We start from the raw sequence: 18,096 nt of genomic DNA, 5'->3' as shown, positions 1-18,096 counted from the left end.
CCTCCACGCCCTCGTACGCCTCCTGCGGAGTGGTTGCGTTTGCGCTGCTCTCGGGGCTCTTTCTGTGTTGTGTGTAGGAGAAATTGCTCGACTCGCGGTGGTGATGCTGGTCTGTGTGTCGGTTTTTCAGGTTTACGGACGGATAAAGAGGAAAGAGGCGCGATGCCTCTTGTAGTTCAGCGGCTGCTGTGCAGTTGTGTGGCTGGCCACGGGTCACTGGCAAATACTGGGAGTACTTGTTGTGCAAGGCGCGTAGGGTGCTGAGGGCGCGGTCGGCATCTGCAGCGACGTGTGCGCGCTGCTGCTGCTCATGGTGGTGGAGGTTGTGAAAGTGCCCCTTCGTGACGCAAGCACAATGACACCGAAAGCGTGCGGCATGTCCGCCGGTATATGGAGGCCTTGTGGTGGAGGGGCGGTGCTGTCGAGAGTGGCTGTTCGAGAGGTCTTGAGAGCTTGCGCTATGCCGGCGGCGGGGGTGCTGCAGCAGTCGGTTTCCTGCGCGGAAGTGGCGGAGGGTGTTGTTTGCGCCGCCCACTGGTGTCGTGACTGCACCAGACGTGGCGGCAGTCAGAGAAGCGAAGGAGGGCAGTCCTTGCACCTGCGTGACCGAAAGGCGCGTGAGCTGCGCTTCGGGCGTGATATGAGAGGAGCTGAATGGGGCCCCGAGGGAGAGAGAGGAACGCCGCGAAAGCTGAATGGACGGCTGTACGACGAGGCTCACGACGCTGGTGGAGGGGGGCGGTTGAGGGTAGAGGCAAGGCGGCGCTAGCTCTGGTGACAGCGCCGCAGGTGTTTCGTTAGGCACCACGCGGAAAGGAACGATTTTGTGGTGGTCTGGGGTACTGTAGCCTCTGAGCAAACGGTCGAGTCGTGCATACTGCCGAGAGATGCAGCTTAGGTGCTCATCTGAGTCTGCAGCGCTCTCCAGCGCCGGTAACGCCGGCTTGTGTGCCGGGCTTTCCCGCGTCGGAGTCACCGCATCGACCTTTACAGCCAGCGTATCAGCCATTTCATCCTTGGTGCCCGTGTGCACGCTAGCGCCGCAGCGCGAGGTGGTGGAGTATGCAGCTGAAAAATAAGAACCGCCACCCTGACAGGATCTCGATCGAGGCTCATGAATGAGGAGCCGTCGCGGCGGTGGTTCTGTGGCGACGAAAGACGACCGGCGAATGCAGTCAACATTAGAGAGACGTTTCTGCGCGGGTATCACCGCGTCGACATCTCGGTACGCCTTGGCAGAGGACGGCCACGGAACGCTGAGGTCGTCTGCGCATTTCGTTTTAAAGCAATCCCAGTCCAATGGCATGGTGGCGAGCGCAAGTCGAGCTCGCTGGGGGTTCTCGGCCTCTGCCACAGCGATGGTATAGGGGATGTACGCCTCTGCAGCCGTCTGCCGTTGCCGCTGCAGGGCACGTAAGGGATGAAGCCAGTCCCTGTTGGTCACACGGCGCGCAGCCTCAAGGCGGCCAATCGCAGGCAACGTGTCCATGCCGCGGCGTCGCTGAAGACGCTGGCAGGCTGCCGGTGCCTGTCGCTTCTGCCCTAGAGGTCGAGAAGGCTCTGCTAGCACCCGCGATGTCGACGGCGTAGCTGTTTCGGCTGCCTCCATTGCTCGCGCTACATGTAGCGATGACGCGCCTCGATGACCCGCAGCCACAGCCGAAGCGGCATCATGAGCATGCTGTGTGCACACCGTTTTCTGTGGACTGTCGCCCCGCTGCAGTGACAACGACGGCGGCGGTTGCATGCTTGTCGACGAAAACGCTCACTGATGCTACGATATAAGAGACGCACGTAGCGACAGCGGTGGCAGATGGAATCGCACGTGCGCGCCGGTGGGTATCTGCACATCTATGAGTGAAAACAGAAGGTATCCGCAATCGTGATTTGTGGACAGAGATATCCGTGGAGCACGTCCTACGCCACTGAAAGGGGGGGGGAGGAAAGCGTTGGGCTAAAGCGAGAGAGATACAAGAGCGAAGTAGAAGAGTGATTCAACCTACTACGCCTCTTCCTCCCTCGGTTGTGGCGGAGAGTGGCTGACGGCGAGCAGCAGCGCGTACGTCCTTCACCTCTGTCGAGTCAAAACGAATTACGAGGTATGGCGTGCGGCTGCGCTGAGCAGAGAAGGTGTGCATATGGGCGGCGTGCTGCTGCTGCTGCTCCTGGAGAGTGGTGTTCGGAGTTACGCCGATGCCTCTCGCCTTCTTTTTTCTCGTAGTGGTGAAAGAGCCCGTGTCGTCGGCCTGGCTGTTGGATGTGTAGCGCGTGCCGCAGCGTCGGAGAGTTGGACCAACGCGATAGAATGCAAGGCGTGGGAGGAGAGAGTCGAGAGAGCAGGAGTGCGAGTGAGGGAGAGAGAGGGAGAAACTCACACACAGCCAAAGTACTGAACAGCTGACGCGCACACGCACGCACCCTGCTTTTGTGAATACGAAGAGGGGGTGAGGTAGGGAAGGAGGCAGATGCAGCGACACAACTGCCATGTTGGTAGCCTGCACCGCGTGCTGGTGGAGCCCTTGCCCCAACGCAGGAGGCGAAGAGCCGCTAAGTAAGGGAAGGATGGGGTGAGGGAGGCGGCGAAGCGACGGACTCGAATGAGATGTGGCTAGGGTGAAGAGCGCCCGCGCTTGCCGCAGTGGGCTCTCTCTGCCCTACCCTCCACCCCCCCCCTCTGCGACATTTCGGCCTCTTTCATCCCTCCTTCTCCAGTCCCCCTCCCCCTCGCTTCTCAGCAACCACCGCACACTGCCAACAGGGGGAGGAGGATAGATGAGAGGAAATGGAGAGAGGCATGCGAGATGCGACAAGGGATCCAGCCACCGACAGCGACGTTGTCAGAGTGCGTGCAGGCTCTCGCACACTGCTTTTCATGTGTGTGTGTGTGTGTGTGTGTGTGTGTGTGGCTGCATGTGATAGTATGTGCGTATGCTCACCGATTTCGTTGGCGCTGAGTGCGCACACCTTTCGAGACAGATCAACGCACAGAGGCACATCAACAAAGGGCGAGAGAGGTGAGGGCGGAAATCGGGCATCCAACTGACACCAGATACACACAAGGGTGCGAGTGGAGGGAGGGAGGCAGGCAGGACGGGACATCAGCGCGCTTCGTCGCAGTTGCATACGCCCTCCCTCACCTCCCTCTCCTCCACGACAGCAGCACCGGTCATCAAGCTTAGCACATCGCATGCACATGTACACAGGAAGAGAACCATACAGGGGACAGACAAGAAAACGATGGGGCCTTACCTGCAAACCTAGTTCGAAGCAACGACGAAACCGGAGGAGGGAAGAGAAACGCGTCGGTGGGGGGAGAAGGGAAGGGGAGGTGCACAGCCTCCACGAACGTATGAAGACATAAGCGAAGGAAGGAGAGAAGAGAGCCCTCCCCCCCCCCACCACCACACACACACACACACACCAATACCTGGTAGGAAAGCACACAACACTTGCACGTTTACATATGTGCGTAAATGGGGCGCATCCACCAGCAATCAGCGAGATCATCAATGCGCGCACGCGCAGCCCCAGTCCTCTCTCCTCAAGACAGCCTCTCTCGCTCTCTCTACGTCCACCAGAGGCGGCACGAGGAAGTGATGGCGACCCAAAAGAGAAAGCAAGAGGGCTGAGGATGGGCAGGGCGGGGCATACACACCCAGACACACAGACTTGTGCGCGCGCTTGTGTGTTTACACAGTGAAGCGGGGAGAGAAAACGCGATTATAATAATGAGAGAGGAAGGGCTGTGTATAGGAATGGGAAGCACTTCCCATGGTGGCTTATCCGAGAAAGGCGAAGCAACGCACTCCGTGGATGATCCATGCACGTGCAAGAGGGAAAGGATGAGTGGGAGTGGCCGGAAGCGTAATGAAGATTGCAGAACGATCTGTAGAGTGCGCCTCACCTACGGCATCACCTGCCATCAAGCCTCCCCTCACTCGCCCCGGCCTGCCTCCTTCATGTCCAGCAAACCCATACGCCGCCATAACGACGAGGACTTCGGGCTGCAATAGCATCGGCATAAAATAAAACGTGACCAAAAACCAGAGAGAGAAAAGCCGGGCGGGCACCAGCGACAGGGGAGACGCACGGATCAACGAAAGAGGGGATGTCCATCGAGACGGATGGAGAAAGGAGAATGCGACGCGGCTTTAACGACACTCTCGCGCGCACACACACGCGCAGAGGGAGAGATGGAGTGAGTGAGACATAACAATCGATTTTACGGTTTGGAATGAGAATCGCGAGAGGCCACTACGAGACACGACGACTAAAACAACGAGAGAGGCAAACCGTTTTTTCCATACCTTGAGCGGAGAGCCGCAGCAGAAGAGGGGATGGGAGGGGGGAGCGATGGAAAGCTGGAAAAACAAGCCAGGGAGGGAAAGGGGCGCACACACAGACAGAGAGAGAGGCGCGCACGCACGCATACACACGCCTACAGACGTAAGCAGATAAACACGCGCGTAGGCCCCCCTCCCACACACACACACACACGCACAAAGGGATACAAGACAGGGGGTGGGTGGGAAGCAACAGCCCTTGCTGGACTGTGTATGCGCTCGTGGAAGGCAATCGTGTCTGAAGTGTATAGAAAGACGGCAACAGTCCTGGGAAAGGGAGAAGTAATGGGAGGGAGATGCGGTGGTGCGTAAGATGAGTCGCCTTGGATGCATATACATATACTGACGGGTGCACCGCACCCACACAGACACAGACAGAGATGGAGAGACGATGGTCATCTAGCGAAGGAAAAGGAGAGCGGAAGGAAGAGAGCGCCAGGCATAAAAAGGAGCCATGCAGAGTTCCGCGTATGCCTGTGCGCTGCATACCGGGCGTCCCTCCGTCTCTATCGTGAGACGCAGATGCCGACTTGAGCCAACAGCGGAAACCATAGCGGGAGAAAGAGAAGGGGGAGAGACACGAAGGTAAGATACATGGAAATGTGGACATGTCAGTGTGCAGATGCACCCTTCTATCATGTGTGTATGTGTGTGTGTGTGTGTGTGCGTGCGTGCGTGTGTGAAATCGCGCCAGTGAATCATGGAAGCGATGAAAGAGAGAAGTGTGGGGAGGAGGCGGGTATGGAAGGCCGCACAGCATGCGAGCACATGGATAAACGAAGGAGGGTGGGTTGGAGGCAACCGCACCAACAAAGTAAAGAGACACTCACCTTCCCCCCCCCCCGATACACGCATAGACGCACACAGCCCGCACGCACAGTCGGCACAGCCTGTCGAAAGAGGGATGGTGAGACAAGTCAAGCGAGGCAGTGTACAGGAGAGCAGGGGTGAGGGGAAAAGAACAATATAAAGGCACACATACACACAGATATAGATGTATACAGCGGGCACCTTCTACACTGCCGCCATTGAATGAGAGGGAAAGCGAGGAGAACGAAGGCTTTTCCTCTGCAACCGTCACCATCAGTGCCATATTCGCTCAGAGCGCCTCCAACTGGGGTACGCCACTTGCCAGTTCATGGCTCGAGGTCCCCAGACATGAGGGTGCACGACCTCTTCAGTCTGCCTGCATCCCCCTCCCCAGTCCCCTTTCCAGACACGCATACGTAACACGAAAGCGGTCGTGTCGGATGGGCACCGAGTTGATTCACACAAGGCGCAAACGGTGGCGATCTTGCACGTGTGTGTGTGTGTGTGTAGGTGTGGATAGAAGAAGGCATGCTCATCTCCGAGGGATGAGATGAGGGAGAGAGAGGCGCACCATCCAGACACACGTGAGGCGAGAAGGCAATGCAGCAGCCCAAGGGAAAAAAAAACAGTTTCCTTCTGGAAAAGACCGCGCCCGCCACGAGGGAGGAGGCGAGAGACGACAAAAAGGGAAAAAGGGAGGGAGTGGAGGAGGAACGAGAACGGCGTTTCCATAGCTCAAAAAAGCGCGAGATGATGATTCTTGGGAGGAGGGGCAAGAAGGCTGTGCCGAGTAGTCGAGTCGGATGGCGGCCGCCACATGGGGATGTGTCAGAGAAGACCGACATGGGTAAAAAAAAATATGTATATGTATATATATATATATACATACATGTATATCTGGAAAGAGCCATCAAGCCGGCATACGCAAGCCCCAGACACTGAGGGAAAGCAGATCGAGGAGGAAACAAAAAGACCCATCAAAGAGAAACGCAGACAAAAGAGGCAGAGAAAGGAGGCAGCTCCGACCAAGCGAGAGATGAAAAGGGCGCGGGGTGAGAAGTGGCCTCCTCTCCGACAGAGATTCTACCGAACAGATCACGAGAGGGCGTCGGCCAAGCACATGCGCGCACATTTGGGCACACACACACACAGACTACGAGGCTGTTCAGCTCACCTCCTCCTGTGATGAAAGCGTAGGCGTTAAAAGCGGCGGCAGAGACTGCGCCGGCATTGCACCCGTTACGCTCATCCCGGGGCCGTGCAGGAACTGCTTCCTCTCGCGCTTCTTCACCTCGTAAAAGGCCCAGAGGGTCGGATATGCGTAGCTAGACATCCGATCCCGAATGAAATCCCCACTGGAACTCGCCGGGTGCAGCACATACAGGTCGACCATGAGGCTCCCCTTGCTATAGCGCACGTCCTGAATCGCGGAGATGGGGACGTTGGCGGCCACGGCAGAGTCCTTCGTGAAGGCGTCATGCATACCCTCGTAGTGGTGGGTCATGATGAACTCCCACGCCGATCCGGGAAAGCCCAGCAGCACCATCGTCTTCTTCATGGCGCCTTCGCTGAGCGGCGGGGACAGTGGCAACGACGGCGTGGGCAGTGATAGTACCTGTGCCGGCGAGAGTGACAGCGGCGCTGCGGGCTTCGGTGTCTGCGACGTTGGCGCAAAGGGGCGCAGCAGCGACGGCGATGGCTGCGGGGCGTCGGCCGTGCCGACCTCTAAAGCCGCTGTGGTCATCGGTATCTTGAGGGCGGCTGCGCCGTCACCAGACACCTCACAGAGCGGAAGTACGGGGCCGTCCACGTGGGTCGCGGCGCTACTGTGTGGCTCCACACGTGGCTCGTCGTTGACGGCGTCGGGCGACGCCTCTGCCTCTCGCAAACCGCTCGAGAAGCGATCGCCATCAGCATTGGCGTCCACGGTGGCCTGCGCCGTAGACCCGTTCGGCGATGCGACCGGCTGTGACGCCGCCGACGGTGGTGAGGATGCAGGCGCGGGCGACAAGAAATGTGCTGCGCGCGAGGAAGCTTGGAGGCGCTGTGCCACTTCTGCAGAAAACGCGGACGCCTCGTTTCCGGCATTATGGACAGATGTCTCGGCGGCGACGCCGATATCGCCAACGGCCGCAGCTGCGCCTCCTGTAGCCTTGATGGCGACTGCAGATGAGAACTCTTTGTGATGGAGATGGAAGAGTACGTCCGTAGAGCCTACGCCCGCGTCAGGATTAGCAGCAAGTGTCACAGCACGCGACGCCGGCGGCAGGCACATGTCGGAGCCGATGGTGTGGGTGAGCATGTCGATCGCGTCTGCCAAGCTCGCCGTCGCGGCGATCGACGTGTTTTCATCCCGCCCCTCGCCGCGGCGGATCAGCGTTGGCGTGTTTGTGAGGGAGAGGGAGTCGCGGAAGACGTCCATGGGTACATCCACTGCCCCCTCAATGTCGTCCTCACTCGTCGTAATCGTGGCGGTTGTGACAGCCTCGGATGTGGCACTGCGATCCTGTTGATCTCCTTCCTCTTCATCCCCGCCCACGGCGGTTGTGTCGCCGTGGTCGGCGCCACCGGCGTCGTCGCCGTCACCTGTGCCATCCTCCGTCATCGACTCTTCCCATAAGCCGTAGAAGGCGTTGGCCGCCACCGCCGCCGCAGCGGCGGCGGCGGCGCGGTGATGTAGCACCTGCGGCGGCGCATCCGGGTCTTCATCTTTCTCCCGCTGGGTCGCCACCGAAATCACAGGCGCGGGCAGCAACTTCGCCGCAGCAATCATCAAAAACGCAGTCGAATCGCCGACTGGGATGACGGGTGCAGCGGCCGCTGCTACATCTGGCTGCGTTGCTAGGGTTTTTGCTTCTGTCGCCGCACCGAATGGGTTCTTCTCCGCTGCCGCGCTCTCGCTCGATAGCATGTCCACCGCGACACCGTTGGCCAACTCGTCATCGCTGTCGGAGTCGAGGGCTTGCGGTGAGCCTGACGCATCACTCGTTCTTTTTAGCCGCTGCGTAGCTGAAGTTCCTGCCTCGCTGGATGCCTTGTTTCCTTCATTATCAGTGGTAGTACTCAACTCCGCGCTGTGATCAGGTTGTAGCGGCGACGCAGCCTTGCTGCCATCACCTACGACAGCGTGGTGTTCGTCACCATACACCTCTGATGACGCCTGGAGCGCCGGCTCCGCCAGGCAGGCCAAGTCCACCTCTTCGCCCTCCTCGCGCTTGCCCTCGGCGTTCATTGCTATGCCGTCTGCTACCGAGGAAGGCTGCTTCTCTGAGAGTAATAGAGGGACATCATCGGCGCAGGTACTGGCCTCCAACTGTGCCCCGCAGACATTGGTATCAGGGGTGTCGTCTTCTGGCGTGCAGCCTGCTTCCCCCTGCTGTCTGTTGGACTGTCCGGCGTCCACCGGCTCGCCGGCTGAATCACTGGCCGGGGTCTTCCCTACAGCCTCTTCTGCCGCAATGTGGGCACCTAGGCCACTTGTGCTGTCAGGCGCGGCAATGCCCACGACCTCGGCGGCGCTCTCGCAAAGGCGGGTACTCTCACCGGGCACCTTGGCCCCGCCCGCTATGTCACCGTCGCCCTGGGCTCGTGGCGCTTCCATGGGATACTCAGCTGGTCGAGCCGTGGCGGCCGTGTGCGGCGCCTCCGGCGACAGCGCCGCCTGCTCAGGCGAATCGTCGGCCACCTTGTCCGCAGCTTGACGAGCAGCCACGGCGATGACAGTGGGAATGGTGTCAAGGTCGCCGGCCTCCATTGGGTACGCATCGGGGGCGGTAGCGTGGTTCTGGGAGTGGCCGCAGTCATCCTTGTTCTTTTCCTTGGCGGCAGCTGATTCGCTGGCAGGCAGAGTGTCAAACCCCTCGGCACCGACAGCGGAGGCCGGCAGCTCCACGTCGGTGTCTGTCGGAGACGTCCGCGTGGGCGCCTTGGGCACCTCCACAGCGGCAGCGACCGCATCACTTTCATCGGCAGCAGGAGCTGGAGCAGAACTGCCAGCTGTAGGCATCGGTGTTGTCGCTGCGTCGGCCAAGTACCCACGAGCGTCACCACCACCGTCCCTGCTCTTTCTACTCTCATCGACGGCTGCCGCGGCCGTCGTGACAGTAGTGGGCCCCTCTGCGTCATGATCCGCGTCCGCGTTCGTGCCGACAGCCGCCTTGTCTTTCTCAACGCCCACCAGAGTTGGTGCATTGCGTGTACTATGATTGCGCTGAGCCTCCTCCCTGTTGTGCTGATCGTCTTGCGAAGGCGCCTTCACTGCGTCCGCGCACGACTTGGGGAGCTCCGCGATCGCAGCGGCCGCAGCGTGGGCGCTGACCGAGGCATCCGCCTCTACTTCACGCGGCACATCCACCTCGACGGCCGTCGTTGCAGAACGCTCCTCTTTTTGCGGAGAGGGAGAGCGGTCGTGGCGCATTGGTGTCTCTGTGCAGTACCCCGCTGGCGTTGGTGGCGGTGCTACGACAGCCTGAGGGACGACGGCGCCCGTCACAGGGAGCGGCAGAGGACGAGAGAGCGAGCTGAGCGAGGGCGCGATGAGCCGGTGAGCAGTGGAGGCAATTCCACCCGTAGCGGCGGCAGCAGAGTCCACCGCGGAGTCTACTGCTGCGCGGGGTGCCTGAGGCCTCGTTGACGTCACCGCTCGTAGAGGGGCGGCGGAGACAGCGACATCACCGCTAGAGGCTGGTGCTGGTGGTGGCCGGAAAGGCACCTGAGAGCCGGGTGCCTGCTGCCGTGGCTGGGCGGACCTCTGCAGCAAAACATTCAGGGGGTCACGCTGCGCTCGATTCATGATCGCTGTCAACGCCTCCGTGCCATATACGCTGAATGGCGGCGTCGGCGCAAACCCAGGCGCGGACGATGCCGTCGACGGGGAGGGGTCAAAGTATGGATGCGCCCCAGGCCTGTAGGCGCCGTGCGCCGGCGGTGCTGGCGGCAGCGGTGGCGATGGTGGCACTGGAACCGTGCGCGGCGGGGACGGCACATAGATAGGGTAGCAGCCGCCACCGCCACCCTCTGCGCTCCCTGCAGCGTGCTGTGGAGATGGTGGTGACTGCTTGCACGCATTCTCGAAGTGGCGCTGCAGGACTGGATCGTCAAAGAACAGTTGTTGCGGCGTCGGCTGTAGAGGGGTAGCGGGCAGGGTCGATGGAGAGGGCCTTTGCATTGCCGCAAAAACCCCTACGCGGCTGTAGCCTTGGGTGGGGGCCGTTGGAGGACGCTGTGGCGAGGCATTGCTATCGCTTCCCGGCCGGGCGGGTACGCCGTGCGTAGCTGAGGGGCTTGAAAGCGGTTGCGTCAACGGTTTCGATGATGGTGGCGCGTTATGAAACCACCGAAGGCGGCTGGTGCGCTCAGGGTTGCTGCTGCTGCTGCTGTCGCAGCTCGCGCGAAGCTGATGCTCCGCCGCCTTGGTAGTGCACACTACATTCGCGCCAAAGACCTCCTCTGCCTCCGCTTGTGGGGCAGCTTCGTCGTCGTCATCGATGTAGCCCACGGCGTCATTACCGTATCGGCTACCAGCAGTAACGTCCATCTCCTCCCTCGCGGCGCAATCGCCATCCACGTAGTAGTCGTGCGCACGACCTTTGCACAACGTCGGCGGCGCAGGAGGAGACGCGGCACCGTAGACAGCATCAGCAGCATCGCTCTCCACACTGTACGAGATCCTTGGGTAGCTGTCGTCCTCGCCTGCATCGCCGTCGTACGTAAGAATCACGCCGGCGGAGTCGTCGTTGCCCCGCGCACCTGGCGACATCACCGCCGACTCGTAGGACCTACGAGGGAGTTGTGGGTATGGGGACACCTCCTCCACTGGGGTGAGATGTTGGTGGCTGCTGGCGCTCCCGTCGAATGCAGGTCGGTGTCGGCTTGCAGTGCCCGCGGCAGCAGGCGGCTTCGGCGGGAGCGGCGACGGCGTTGAGCCCTCCCAGCTATGTGGCTGCAACGAGGGGCGCAGTGCATGGCGAAGCACCGAGCTACGACGGCCTTTAGGGGGACGCGGGGTGGCCGCAGCCGCGCCACGCTCGGCGGCGTCACTCCAGTGGTGTTGTGGCGCTGCGCCATCGTGGTTACATGATGGCGCTGCGCCCGTGAGCAGGTAGTGATCGAGAGTAGCGGGGTATGGTGTCGACACAAAGGCCGTCTTTGCTTCATCCGTCGTTGCATCCGGCATCTCTGCGTAGCCTGCGCGACCCTCCTCCGCGATGGCAGTGTCGACTGATGATGCTACCATCACGACGCTGAACAGCGTACTGGCCAGCGGCAGCGTGTCCGCGGAAAGCTGCACGTATTCGTTAAAATCTGTGTTGAAACAGAAGTAGCCCTGCGGTGCACACGGCGGCGAGGAGGCGCCGACGGATGCAAGCGCGACGCGGCGCAGAAGAGACTGAGTCATGGTCCATGCCTCGTCTGCTGACGCATCGGCCGGTAGCACCGGTGCCCGGCACTGAACCGACCGGAGCGTGCGCATGTCGGCTGGTGACCGCAACAGCGCTGCCGCCTTCATTGCTGCGGCCTCCTCGTACGCGGAGCTGCCGTGGCACGGAGCAGAGTTGATGACGATGTCGACCGTCCACCACGTCGATGCGCCTTCGTCGATGTCGTGCTCTGCAACGTCCACCTCGCTGCTGCGTGGAGCCTGCTCAGCGACTGTCGACGAGACCTTGTACGACTGCGCTCTCTTTGGAGACCTGGCGCTGAGAGCTGACTCGCCTTTGCCTAATAGTGAGCTTGCGTCTGTGGGGGCTGAACGCACAGACGCCGGTGACGATGGCGGGTCTGCGGACCACCGCGTGGAGTGTGCCGGCATGGCGGAAACTGCGGTATAATCCCCATCGTCCTGCACCAGTGCCGCCGTCGCGGTGCGCTTGTAGATTGCTGATGAGGACGGCGGCAAGTACGGCCGCACCCGTTGCCCCGCTGTCAATGACGTCGCGCCGCTGCCGTTGCTGGCGGCTGCGCTACGTCGGGCAACCGCCGCGTCTTCTGACGAGTAGCGAGCTAGCCCATGGATTGAAGGGGCGACAGGGGCTGATGTGCGTAGCTCATGCTCCGTCGCCCTCTGCGAGCGGGAAGCGGAGGCGAGCGGAGATTGTGACGCAGAGGCGGCCAGAAGCCTTCCAAACTCATCACCCCTACTGCTGTATGTGTTCGTCGTACACGCAGCTGAAGAAACACCGTCGCGCCGGCCGCTTGCCGCAGCCGACACCGTCGAAGGGGCGCTAGAGGGTCGCTGAGTCGATCCCGTGCCCGAAGCTGCTCGGACACCCCGCGCGACAGAAAGCGTCGTCATCCCCATCGACCCGTACAAGCGAGCGCCATTCACGCCGTTGCGGTTGAGGATACGCACGCGCTGGGGAAGTAAGTTGGCGCCTGCGCCGCCACCGGCAAAGCGGGTGGACGTGATCGCGGTAGCTCTGGAGGCGTCGCTGGAGTGAACTACTGATGCTGGCGGCGCCGCGGCTGACGACGCACGGCATGAACGGGGAAGATAGTCTGCACGCTCCCACACACCGCTGCCGGCTACGGGCAGCGGCGCACCTACGCGACGGTGCGCGGCCGGTAAGTGCAGCGCGCCACCTGTTGCCGTGGCGGACGATGGGTTTGCTGTTGTCGTCGAGGGGCAAGGGTAAGAGTTGACGGGGTTGTACGGCGTTCCAGGCTCTATGACTCCTTCGAGACGCGTATAGGCACGTGAAGAGCCGCTCTGAGGCTGAGACGGCCACGCTAGCATCTTGCTGCTGTGCGAGGTGTGGTGCTCCGCGTCATTGATCGCATAAGCGTAGGAGTCACCAGGCCCACTGAGGCTATCACCGCGGTGCCGCAGGAAGCCTTGACGAGAGGAGGTAGGGCTGCATCTCTCTTTAGAGACGTCAAGGCAGGAGGCATTGCTAAGGCGCAGGTAAAATGCGTCCGCAGCATCCGTGTTGAACATGACGCGAAAAATCGGGCGTTTTTCTTCCGGCCCTGCACGAACAGAAGAGAAGGAGACTATCTAGATATAGATGCAAAGGAGTTGCGGAAAGATGTGTGCACAAGTGCGCACGTTGCTGCTGCTGTGTATGCAAGTGTATGGAAAAGGGGCAGGTGGCGAGGAGGGGGGGGGAGGGACGGGCGGGGAGGAAACAATAACAAAAAGGAACGGCAACCATATATCCAACGAAACACAGACGCAAACACGCCTTTACTGCTGTGTGGCCACTGATGTATGCCAGGAGCAGCCGCAACGTGTAGGAGGGAGGGAGCCGAAAAGAAGGGAGGGCGATTTAAAAAAAAAAAAGACAAGAGGTCAACTGAGAAGGAAAGACGATGAGGCCCACGCACAGTTCAACAGGTCACGGTGATAGCCAAGCCGTGCGCACCACCACGCACGCGTGCACAAACCCGCCACCAACACTACTCGTACCACCTCTCTCCCCCTCCCACACACACACAAGGAGAAGGGAAACTTTATTTTCGTGTTACCTGTCACACACACACACACGCACATACACCGCGCGCCGAGGTGATGATGCCAGACGTCCTTCTTGTGTTCCGGCCACCGCTTCACCTTGCTCGCACGTACGACCAACAGCAGGCACAGAGAAGGGGAAAAAAGAAACACAAAGAACCGGAGAACGAAAGCACAACACACCAAGAGCGATGTGACGTGAAGGGGGACAAGGTTAAAGAAACGATGGAGACGAGAGACACACTACAGCGCACACACACAGAGATATACACCACTATCGCCAACTGAGCAGCAGACCAGCAGCGATTCGCCACAGCAGGTGCTCCAAATACACACTGCGATAAGTAATCGGATAAACCAGCGCTACACGGCTCCTGTTGCTGTGCTGCGAGTAAGCGTGCCTATGCCTGTTCCCCCCCCCGCTTTCTCGCCAACGGCCACACACACACACACACACACGCCGCTTAAACACCGCACGCAAGTACAAGATGGAAACAAAAAAAAAAACACAAGGCTGGAACTACCGACGATCCGACACAGGTTACACAGCAGCATACACTCAATACACACAGAGAGAGGCGATGGCTGCCGCGCAGGGAAGCGCTTGGATTATTGGGGGGGGGGGGGGATGCCGGCCAAAAGCAAGACCTGCAACGCGTGCGGCGCTGAAGTCACCCTTCCGCGGCTTGGGCTACTAACTTTGTACCTTGTTTTACTGCTGAGGTGGTGTTTGCTTTCCGCGAACTGCTGAACACCGCAGACAGGCCCCTCGCTCTTCGCTCTCGCTCTCCGTGTCTCTTGGTATGCGTGCCTGTGGCGATCACGGTGGCTGCGACAGAGTGGTGCGGATGAGAGGGTAATCGTGCACGAAGAGGAACAAATAGTTATAAAAAGTAAATGATGGGAGAGAGAGAGATCGCAAAGTGGGCGACTGGAGAGGATGATGTGGGTGCGCGGAAGAGGGCTGCTTGCTGAAGCACGCGTGTATGTGTGGGAAGTGGTGGGTGGATGTGCGCACAGCCGACTGTGAGTCCGCGTCCTTGCTTCGGTGACTCAGCTTTCGTCAATCCTTTCTTCGTAGTCGCCCCTTTTCTATTCTATGACACACACGCGCAGAGGCAGAGGGAGCCCGACACGGACAAAGGGCAGATGGGCGCGCGTACAACATGCACAAGGGGGCCCTGCCACAGGCACGACAGAATAGAGCACACGCAAGCGTACACGCAGACACGCAAAAAAAAAAGCATGAGCAAATAATGAGCCGTGCTATCGAGGCACCTTTCGACACCGGAGCGGGGGGTCGGGGGTTCGACGCGACTGTTGCGGAAAGAGAAGAGAGAAGAGGAGAGGAGAGGAGGGAAAAGGGGAGTGGGCTCGCAGAAGGAGCTGATCATGAGGCGAGCGCGCGCACAGATGCCTAAGTGCAGGCGTGGGCACACACGGGAACATCTGACACGCGCAGGAGCGCACACCGGTGCACGTGAGCCAGCTTCACTTTTCAAGACGAGAGGAAAAACTCTTTTAGATTTGCGACGTGCACCACATTCCTCGCCGCGGGGCGAAACGTGTGGGAGGGGCTCAGCTGCTCCAGCGCGGTGTAGCGTCACTGCAAAGGGAAGCGACAGCCATGGTCTCGGAAAGGAGGGCAGGCGCTGGCAAAGAAAACGAGGGGGAGGGGAGAGGAGTCAGCGGAGACGAGCATGAACGATGAATATGCGCGCTTGGCTGTATGCAGATGCTGGTTGGTGCGCACATATAACCTTACCCGACTGAGTAGGGTGCACGTGTGGTGCGACCGAAACTCTGAGCAATGCAGCCACACACACATACACACACTCAGAGAGAACGCGATACACATGCACCACTCCACCGCTTGCACCTGCATTTTTGTGGGGTCACTGCACAGAGCTCGAGCCTGCTCAACCGTCACTCCGCATGCGCTTCAAGCCCGCCGTGGACACCGCCCTCCGGTCACGACGGGGATCGCCACCGCCGCTGTGCATCTCACGCTCGGCCCGCTCGCGGCGCTGCCGGAGAAACGCCTCCATCCTCCCCCAGACACCCTCGACGAGATGACCGTACCGCTGGAAACCATCCACGGCCAGCTCAAACCCCTCGTCCGACTCGCCTAGCCACAGGCGCTGCTTCTCGCGTAACAGTGCGCGACTATCGCCGGTGGCGGTGATATATGGCGTCGAGGACGTTGTGCGACATAGCGGAAAGATGCGCGGCGATGTTGTGCTGAGCGCCTCGAGTAGGCACGTCTGCGCATCCTGCATCGCCCTAGCCTCTGCCCCATCAGACGGGTCCTTGCGCGGCGGTCGAACGCCCGTCCACAGCAAGTACACAGGCGCCTTTGCAAGGTGCATCGTCTCCAGAACGTGCACGCGGCCTCGGCTCGCCGACGTGGGCGTGGCTGCCGGCACGCCCACGGCCTCCTCCATACACCGCATCAGAATGAACATGCTCGCGCAGTGCGGGGCACCGTGCACCAGCATCAGCGCACCGCCTGTAGCAACATACGTCAGCGCCGTTTTCAGCTGCGGTACGAGGAGGCTGAACCAAGGCAGGATGGGCGCCGCTGCCTGCGCGCAGGTTGACGGCGAAGAGTCGGTCAGCGATGTATCAGCGTAATCTGCTCCACCGCGCGCACTCGCGCCCAGCATCACACCACCGCCCGGCACCGAGGCAGACACCAAGGTCGCCTCTTCCGCTCTCTCCCGCCGTTGTCGCTGGCCATGATCAAGCACAGCGCCGCCGTTAACAAAGTGGAAGCGCGGCGCCGCCGCGGAGTTCGACTTGAACAGCGATGCTGATAGCGGCAAAACGTCAGCTGTGCAGACAGCCGAGGATGCGCGGGGCACTGCCTGTGCCTGCATTCTTGTCGCGCAACTCTCACCTTCCATAAGTGCGTACGCCGCCGAACGATTCCACGTGCTTGGCGGCTGCGTCACATCGCCGTCAAGCAGCACGAACGACGCGCCGCTGCACGTGCTTTTCTGAAGAAGCAGCGGGTCCACCTCGATGCCGCCGTCTGCGCGCGCCAGCGTTACACCAATACCACGCCATCCTAAGTCCTCCACAAGGTACTTGGACACGCCGCCCGGCGCGCAGCCGAGATCTAAAAACAGCGGCGCAGGCGACACAGGTTTCTCGTCAGCATGGCTGCTTTCAGACGAATTCACCTTTGGGGCAGCCCTGAAGAAGGCGCTTGCCGCGTGCTGGGTGATGCGCCGCGCATGCTGTCGATAGCGCTCGGCCAGAACTGTCACGTCCGCATTCACGAAAGCCGTGGTGCCCTCACCTACTTGAGTCCCGCGCTTCACCGCCAGTTCGGATGCGGACCGAGAGGGGCTGGCGACGGTGGCGCCAGCTGCCGACGAGCGCGTCGTGTCTGCCTGCCGTCGCGCATACCACTCATCCAATGCTGACGATCTCCACCCCCGCTCACGCTCCTCCTGCAGCCGACGGAATACCACGGAGTGCTCCAGGAGGTACGAGCGCCACCGCTGCGCTGTCAGGTACAAGGTAGCACTCACGCCACCCTCCGCTAACGTCGCCGCCGGTGGCGACGGTAATTCCAGCGACCCGCTCATCGAGACTGCGATGGTGCTGAGCCTCACGTGTAAGTTTGACGAAATCAAGGCACGTCAAGCACCACGTGTGCATGTGTGTGTGTGTGTGTGTGGCCTGTGTACGCGTAGGCGTTTGCATGTTCGGAGCGTGCGTGACAGTGAAGAGGGTATGGTGAAGCAGAAGGGTTGGGGAGTGGTAAAACGAGGCGGGCGATGGCGGTGCCAATCTGTGCAGAGGTGGGCCAGCAAGCAGCTGCGTACACGAAAGGGGCTGAGAGAGAGCGGCAGTGACCACCCACAGAAGAGAAAGCACAGAAAACGGGCAGGGCTCTGAACGCGCCCAATGGGGCGCCATCATCCGACACGCAAGCTGCCTCGTCCCGTCCTCCTTTCAGAGAGATACTTGTGCTCGATCGGCATCGCAGCCGCCACAACGTATCTTTGCCAGTGTACCGTTGCGCGACTGCTCTAGCCGATCCCGTGATCGCGAGCGCGCGGGTGGGGGCCGTGATCGGGGAGGTGGAGGCCTCGACGCTGACAGCTACTGGAGCCATCACTGTCCTCCTTCTTTTTTAGTCGTCGAGGCGCATATGCCCTGGTATATGTGTGTGTGTGTGTGATGGCGTGGCGCATCCTGCACTGAGCCGCAGCTGAGCCCCCTCCCCCATCAGGTACTCCTCGTCCTCCTCCCGTACACCCACGAGCGAGAGAGCGAGCAACGTGGGCACACGGGAGAGCACAGACTCGCGACGCGCACGCTCTGGCTCACCAACCTAAGCGCTCGCCCCCTTCCTCCTGGATGAAGGACGGCAACCAAGTGAGTCCGCACATTCCCGTAAAGCGCACCTGCTGTGATCAGAGCTCACTCTCAGCGAAGCACCATCAGGGCCGATGGGCGCACACAACACCAAACAAA

At 60.6% G+C, this 18,096-nt stretch overlaps 3 protein-coding genes across 3 annotated transcripts; all 3 read right to left on the bottom strand.

Moving 5' to 3' along the window:
• Position 1: 1 nt before the first annotated feature.
• LDBPK_262180 (hypothetical protein, unknown function) lies at positions 2 to 1,747 on the bottom strand (the record flags this gene model as incomplete). The annotated part of the gene is made up of 1 exon (XM_003861755.1): positions 2 to 1,747. A coding segment is annotated over one exon (1,746 nt), but the record flags the coding sequence as incomplete, so codon positions are not given.
• A 4,571-nt stretch (positions 1,748 to 6,318) lies between these two features.
• On the bottom strand, positions 6,319 to 13,089 carry LDBPK_262170 (hypothetical protein, unknown function; the record flags this gene model as incomplete). Its single annotated transcript, XM_003861754.1, has 1 exon — positions 6,319 to 13,089. One exon carries the CDS (start codon positions 13,087 to 13,089, stop codon positions 6,319 to 6,321), a length of 6,771 nt encoding a protein of 2,256 aa, XP_003861802.1.
• A 2,435-nt stretch (positions 13,090 to 15,524) lies between these two features.
• LDBPK_262160 (hypothetical protein, conserved) lies at positions 15,525 to 17,201 on the bottom strand (the record flags this gene model as incomplete). Its single annotated transcript, XM_003861753.1, has 1 exon — positions 15,525 to 17,201. The coding sequence occupies one exon, from the start codon at positions 17,199 to 17,201 to the stop codon at positions 15,525 to 15,527; it is 1,677 nt and encodes a 558-aa protein (XP_003861801.1).
• Positions 17,202 to 18,096: the final 895 nt, after the last annotated feature.

Source organism: Leishmania donovani, chromosome 26 (assembly GCF_000227135.1).
Source record: "Leishmania donovani BPK282A1 complete genome, chromosome 26".
Taxonomy (NCBI): Eukaryota; Euglenozoa; class Kinetoplastea; order Trypanosomatida; family Trypanosomatidae; genus Leishmania; species Leishmania donovani.
This window is presented reverse-complemented; position numbering and strand designations above follow the sequence as displayed.